At 25.3% G+C, this 7,984-nt stretch overlaps 1 protein-coding gene across 4 annotated transcripts in view; it reads right to left on the bottom strand.

The window, feature by feature from the left end:
- Positions 1-319: 319 nt before the first annotated feature.
- LOC129605511 (bromodomain-containing protein DDB_G0280777) overlaps positions 320-7,984 on the bottom strand; it is an 82,193-nt gene continuing 74,528 nt past the window's right edge. Inside the window, exons 10-12 of one of the 4 annotated variants that reach the window (XM_055515310.1) lie at positions 1,666-1,763; positions 1,345-1,569; positions 320-1,092 (exon numbers count right to left, since the gene is read on the bottom strand). In XM_055515310.1, coding sequence (XP_055371285.1) covers positions 408-1,092; positions 1,345-1,569; positions 1,666-1,763 — 1,008 coding nt within the window. In that variant the 3' untranslated portion in view covers positions 320-407. Of the gene's footprint in view, positions 1,093-1,344; positions 1,570-1,665; positions 1,764-3,975; positions 4,458-7,984 lie in introns of those variants that run through there. The other 3 variants (XM_055515311.1, XM_055515312.1, XM_055515313.1) reach the window with 3 other exon arrangements.

Below are 7,984 nucleotides of genomic sequence, written 5' to 3'. Positions count from 1 at the left end.
GAAAATATTTTTCTTTAAATTTCATTATTATCTATCAACGAAATAAAATTAATTAATTAATTATTTAAATATTTAATATGGCAGTATTTTAAAATTCAATTAATAAATTAGATTTATTTCATTTAATAATCTTATAGTCATAATTAAAATTTTAAAATCTAAACTCATAAATAAAAATAAAAAAATATAATTTATATTATTAATTTTAATTAATATTATTATTATATAGATAACAATAATTACAATAATATATTCTCTAATTAAATACTAGATAATAATTTAAATTTAATAAAAATTTGAATTAAAATTTCCTCTAAAATAATTAAAAAATTATTATAAATTTTAAAATTTTTAGAATAAAAATTATTATTGAAAAAATTTTTATTATTAAAAAATTTCCTTAATTGTCAATGGGATGTCATAATGATGACATCTGGTGCTGATTTTCTAATATCAATATAAACTTTTGATTCATCTAATTTACCCTGTTGTTGTTTATTATTACTACTACTGCCACTACTACCAGTATTTGTGGTATTACCACCACCACTAGCTAATTTTAATCCAATTTGTTGTTGTTGCTGTTGTTGTTGTTGTTGTGCAGCTTGTAATTGTTGTTGTTGTTGTAAATGTTGTTTATGTTGATGATGATGATGACATACTTCCGGTTGTCCTCTATTTGATGATAATTGTTGCATATCAGCACCACCTTGCATACCACTTAATCGTGATTGTTGAAATTTTGAAAAACCAATTGGATATGGTTGTTGTTGTTGTTGTTGCTGTTGCTGTTGATGTTGTTTTATATGATGTTGATGTATATTATGAGGTAATGTACTATGATGATATTGTAATTCTTCTAATTCTATAGCAGCTGATGTTCTATTATTTATTGTACTTTGTCTAGAAAGGGTCTTTGATTTTTGACCCATCGGTGGGTTATTTGTATCATAACCGAATGTTGAAAAACGAATAGCTGATTGTGATTGATTTGGTGATGGTGATGATCCTAATGATTTTTGCCTAACTAAAGTTGTTGTTGATGGAGGAGAAAATAATGATTCTCTGGAATTTTGTATAAAGTGTAAGAAGCTATATTTTTAAAGTAATTTTAATACGTTAGATCATTCTAGCTTATTAGTTTTAGGTTAGTTAAAAAAAATATTTTTTTTTTTGTATAAGAAAACATAATATAGAAAAAACACATGTATGTATATATATATATATAGTAAAATATCCTTTAGTAAAAACAATGTATATGTAATTGTGTAAAAATATTATGTGAAAATTGTGAATTCAAATGTTTGTTAAGAAAAAATTTTCAAAGTAAAATATAATATTTACCTAGTCTGACAACCCATATCACATGTAGTACTACCAATACCTCGATCTGGTGATGCTAATGATTCACGATCATCTATAATTGGTCCCAAATTTGTTTGTGCAACAATATCATGTTGTTGTCTTAAAATTGGATCTGCTTTTATTTCTGGTAATGGCATCATATTTCTGTAAAAATTATTTGAAACGTCATCTAGAATTTGTAGTGATGTTTGTGAATGTTTCTCTCTGAGAATGCCCAAAGAAAATATTAATAAAAATAATTAATATATTAATGTTAGGTTTAGTATTAAATAAATTAATTAGTAGAAAATCAAAACTTACTTTGGTGATAATTTCACTGATAAATTTTCACCAGATCTTTTTACTGAACTTCGTCCCATTTCATCAAGTTTACTTTCTTTTGATTGCCGTATATGTTCCTACATATATATTTGTAAATATAGGTATAATAATATTTTTAGAATATTTCGAAAATTATCTTGTTAGTTCAAATTAAAATTTTTTGACTTAGATTTTTTTGCTTGAAATATTTTAGTTTGAATGTAGTTATATTGAACTCCTTAAAATCGATGAATTGACATGAAAATTGCATGAGCTTTACGAGATTTCTTAATATTTTATTATTAAATAACATGACGAACCGGTTATTTGATAATGTACGCAATAATTTTTAATAATTTTCCAATAATTTTTGTTTTCTTAAAAGGAAAATATCAGAAATTTCCCGCAGGATGTCTTTTTATCAGTTCTTCAACGAAATTTTAGGAACCCAATTTCTGTGTACGCCCAAATAAAAATTTTTTTATTTTAAAAGTTTTAAGAATATGAAATGTTTTTTTTCCTTCTTTTCCAAATTTTTATTAAATTGGAAAAGGCTCTATTTATAGCACTTTATATTGAAATTCGAAAAAAATTTTCCACCTTCTTTTTCAGTATTGTTTACCTTTGTCGAATACTTTTGAATTGAACAGAATGTTAAAGGTTCATAAATAAATAAAATATAAAAAGGATAACCTGGTGAAATGATTTATGAATCCTTTGGAAATTATAATTTTTGTTTTGATTTATTTTTGATTTCTCTTTGTTACGCAATGATATTTTTTTTTTGTTTGGGTGGAGAGTGGAAAAAAATTTCTTTTATTTTTATAAAAAATTTAAAATAAAAAAAAAATGTCGAAAAAATTTGTCAACACAATTTATTTTATATGCATATTTTTTATTTTCGTTCTCTTTATGAATTTCACTTGAAATGTAATAATATTTAGGGTTAAAATGGGTGGTAATAAATTTTGGTAACTGAAAAAAGAAAAACCTCTCAGGTTATATTTTCTTTCTTCTTTAATTTTTTTCAACAATTTTCGCACTCTTCCTTGTCATTAGAAGTGAATTGTTAAATTTTTTTTTTTTTGGATTTTACTTGTTCCGGTAAGAGAAAGCAATCAATTTTTATTTAAAATCGGAGAAATTTTATTCAAATGAAATTCAACAAGCGAGAGTTTTTCATTTATCAATGAGAATTTGTCTTCTCTGTTGTAATTGAAAAGGAGCTGCCTTAAATACACTTTAAATTATGGGTTTTGATTTAGGTTATTCTCTCATTTTCATAACACACTCACGTTTCCATTGACGTATAATATTGATAAAGGAGAGAAGGAAAACAAAATTGCAAATAGGGGAATAGAAATTTGTGGCCGTGATCTCGCTGCTACAAACTGAATTATATATTGTGAGCAATGCGCTATTTTACACTATTCAACATGTGGAAATATCCTTGATAACAGAAAAGAAGGTTTAAAATTTTTTGTACACTCTCAGTTTTAAAAATATTTTAAGCAACTTTAAGTGCAATTGGAGAGAATTGGAGAAAAATATTTTGAACTTCAAAAGGGCAAGGGAAATATGTTATTTGTCTTGTTGAATGCAGTATTAAAATTTTTAACATGCTTTAGCCAGTGTAAGTCAATTGGAGTGAGAATTTTGTTCTACCGTATGGGTGTCGTACATTACTTATGAGTTTGTTCGGCTTGTATTTACATGCATTGGAACTAACAGCTGCCGAAATGAGGGACACTGATTATTTAATTTCCAAGTAGTTAGCTGACGGAGAACATTATTCAAGTGAAAAATTAGCATTTCAGTTTATTATTGTGTTGGGGGAATTTTAAATTAGGTATTGAAATTGGACACGACACTTGCTTTAAATACGTAAGGTACAGCAGGTTTGTATTCTGCCATTTTATATTCATCTTATAAGCTAATGAACTAATAAAAAAAAATTTTATATTTTTCTCAAATATTTAATATTTGAGAATCATTTTCCCAGGATCCTGCTTTTAGTGTATCCTATTTTATATTCGTACATAAATACGTACTTAATATTCTAATCCACAATTTTCTAAAAAGCCTCTAAATTTTAATATTTAATTACTGTTATACTACAAAATTTTAATCGGATTATGGATAGTGTCATGGAAATTCAATGAAAAGTAAAAAATTACTTATTTACATGAAAGTAAAAACTTTCGTGACACAAAAAATATTTTCAAAAATTATTTTCCTTTAACTAAATTTCAAAAAAAATTATTTGTATTTTTTTTTTCGCCATTTAAATTTACATAAATATTTTAATTTAATTTAAATTTTTTATTTTTTTTCGACATAATTATTATTGCTAAATAACATATTGCTTGCTCTCAACATATTGTTATATAAAATATTCTCATATATTATTAAAAAATATCGGAAATATTTAATTATTATTATCCTTTTTCAATTTTATTACTATCATAACCATCTATAATAATAACATCACCACCATCAATAACACTACTACCAATACCACCACCATCAACATTTCCAATACTGTTATCATCATTAAAATTATTATGAATATCTGCTTCTACAATTGTTGTTGTTGTATTTGATTTTTCAATAATAATATTATTATCAGGAATTCGTTTTGATAATGGTGTTTTAACAATAATTTTTGGAAATTTAATATCTGGATCATTATTAATTCCAAGTAAAATGGCTGGTTTTGGTACTTCATATACAAATGCTTCAACACCAAATGTGTCATCAATTGGTAAACCTTGTAAAACATTGAAACAATCCTTGTTTTTGTTTTTTTTTTTGTTTAAATATAGAAAAATGCAACATTTTAATAAAGAAAAGAGAAAAAATAGAAAAAAATAAATTATAAAGGACTTTCAAGATAATTTTATCCATTTATTGGTGCTGTTTTCTAAGAATTGAAACCCATTAAAAATCTAATTAAAATTCATTTATGTTTTCTATAATAAAAATAATTTGGAATAAGTGCATTATTGTGAATTTATTTCTGTTCTATTTTAAATGTTTGTGCACCATATTGTTCACAGTAATAAAAAAATTTTATTGTTAAAATTTTGAATTTATTTATAGAAGTGCATTTTAAATTGCACATAGCTATTTTTAATAAATTATTATGAATTTTATTTTAAATTTTATATTTCATATATTTTATAATATTTAATATTTTTGAAATTTTTTTGACCTCTGAGAGGGAGCTGCTTAATATGATGAATTGTTATTCTAGTCTAACATTTATAATGAAACATATAGGGTAATAATTAATATAATATGTGTCCTGAATCATTTCACATTAAACTAGAATTTTCTGCTGGTGAATCAATGTTAAAATTTTTATTTCCTTTATAATTTTTTTGTTTTTAGGGAATATTCAGAGGGAAGGAGTGAGGATGTGCTTTGACTATAAATATTTATTACTAATTTTAGTATTCTAAAGTATTATCATTATACTAATTGTAGTAAATTTAACTATTATTTCGGATTGTTATTATGATATGTTATACGATTATAATAATGTTTTTTGTAGAGGTTATTATTGTAATTTGACTGCATCTATAATAATTTTACAATGTTTTATAATAAATACTGAAAATAAATTTATCTTCTTTGTTATCGACAATTCTCGACATTTCTTTGATTTTTGTTATTGACATTGTTGGCATCCTACAAATATGCAATTAAAGTGTTCATAACTTCATTGGTTTTTTTTTCCTTGAAGAACAATGTGAGACTTACGATGTTTTTCTAAAAAAATTTTTTGTACGAATCATGGGGGCCACGGCAGAAGAGACCTGCAGGTTATGTAAGGAAATGGAGGAGACTTCGATTCCACAAAAAAATGGAGTCTGTAGGTGAGTATGTCGTCGCAGCAAAAGAATGGCGAGAAATCGACCCGCACAAAATATTCGAATTTACCAGGTGCTTAGACGTAATAAATAGAAGTGAATGTAGTTAAAAGCAAATTAATTGACCGCATAAGAAAAATTGATCTATAGCATATTTATTGCTCTATTTGTTTTTATTATGGCTTTTTATTTAGTTTTGCCATATGTAAACTTCGTATGGTATTGTGGTTCAACTCATTTATAAAACAATATTGTAATTATGGAACAAGATACATATAGAATTTTTGAAAATTTAAAAATTTCTTTTTTTTTCGAAATTATGTCATAATCAAATAAAATATTCCAAAGAAAAATCACTCCTATAGGAATATTTTCAATTTAAATATTTTGTGATTTAAAAAAAGAAAGGAAATTTAAATATTAAAGTTCAAGAGGAAAAAAAATTAAGGACAAAAAGGATATTATAATATCTCTGTAGTGTATTTAATACTCGAAATACACAATTTAATATCATTTAATATGCCTTTTTAGTTAATACTTTTTTTTATACATTATGTAAAACATATGCCAGAAAAAAAAATGGCCCACTTAATTAAATATGAATTTGAAAGAGTACAAAATTAATTGAACCCAAAATATATACATATGTGAAATTTTAAATCTCATCTACTTACATTATGTTCAGTTATTGAAAATATTTACAGTTGAGTACATTTAAAATACCACGTGCCGTATTAAATATTTAAATAATAAGACGACATGAGAATATTTTTAAACCTTTTTTTTAAGATTGCCGGGTAGAAATAATTTTAGTTTAATGTTAGGAAATTAGAAATATCCATTTCGTTTCCAAAATTTCAAGTAAAATTGTGTACATATATTAAATTTTAATTTTGAATTATTTTTAAGATGATTCCGCTTCATGTGCTTCCTTAAAAGACGACAATAAATGGAGAATCAAGATTCATGCGATAAATGAATCCAAAGCTTGGAGACCTTAAGAATCACCTCATTTTATCATCTTCAGCAGAAATGGTGTACAACGAGAACGTAAAAATCACATAGGCTCTCGGGTACTGATCCTCAATATTCGAGGCTGAAGCATACATCATTTGCATTATGTACTTGGGAGCGTATTATTACCAAGGGAATACGTTGATATATTAAACGCCTTCGTGGCTAGGGACATCAAGGTAACCTTAATATGAGGCGTTGAAATATGACTTAGACATAAATAAGAAAGCTTTCCCGAAAGGTAATGAAAAGTTATTTTACAAGTTTACATAAATATTTTAATTTTATTTAATTGGGATTCATTTGTTCCGCGCCCTAAACCATTGAGCGGATCGGATCAGAATCGACAATATTATATTAACTGTCCGGCTCTTTCTCCCTCCAACGAAATATTTATGGCCGCTTAATTCTCTTGGGAGTGGAATTGGTCACAGTGGGTCGTTCAGAATTTATGTTATTGGCAAGTGTGCTCGCTGGATATTGTGTCTCAATTGTAGGCAAAAAAGAAAGGCTCATTTGAGCAATTTAACGCTAGAATTTGAACAATGTAAGGTAGTGTATAAAACACGAAGCCCAAAGAGTTCATTTCAACATTTCATGTTAAGTATTTACTTTTGTTTCTTTCTTTTGTAAAATTTAATTCTTATTTTATAAGAATAAGGTATCGACCATTAATTTATCCTACATATAACTGCATATTGCACGTGTAAGTTTAAAGCTGATATTTTTGCAAAATATTTTTATAATACTATGAAATTTTATACTACAAAAAACTAAAAGAAAGGTAAAAATGGAATTAATTCCTTTAAATTCTTAAAGAAAAATATTTTTATTTAAAGTTATTGGATTTTGCTTTTTAGTTTGGTATCCTTTTAATATCTAGAAAAGACTATATCGCACTTTATATATTATTACAAGACTGAAAATATTTTTATATTTTATTAATGTTATTCTGCTTTATGTATTGGACCAATGAACACATGTAAACACTATATAGAATGCCATTTTAAGAAACTAAATTTATATTCTCTATATGCCCATATAAAATATATAATATGTTGTCATACCTACATATATGACAACATAGAGATAATTTTTTTTCACAAAATTAAAAAATAATTCTTTTGTAGTTATGTAACAGAATTGCTCATTTCTTAAAAAAAAATTGGAAAAATATCATGGGAAATCAATTATTTTAATGGGTTGTAAACATATCCTAATTTGTTAACTAAATGTTCAAGTAATATAAATATACAGGGTGCTTAAAACATAAGAGAATCGAGTAAGCAAGCCAAATTTTATATTTCTTTTAACATTAGAATCAGCTCTTTAGAATGTGAAAAGAATTAACAACCACATCAGGATTTGTTTGAAATAACTTTGTTCCTAATATGAGGGTTGGAATTTTTTGTGTCAATCGAGGATATAAT

Source organism: Condylostylus longicornis, unplaced genomic scaffold (genome assembly GCF_029603195.1).
Source record: "Condylostylus longicornis isolate FDR11 unplaced genomic scaffold, ASM2960319v2 ptg000013l, whole genome shotgun sequence".
Taxonomy (NCBI): domain Eukaryota; kingdom Metazoa; phylum Arthropoda; class Insecta; order Diptera; family Dolichopodidae; genus Condylostylus; species Condylostylus longicornis.
Note: the sequence above shows the minus strand (reverse complement) of the source record. Positions and strands in the feature narration are given on the sequence as shown.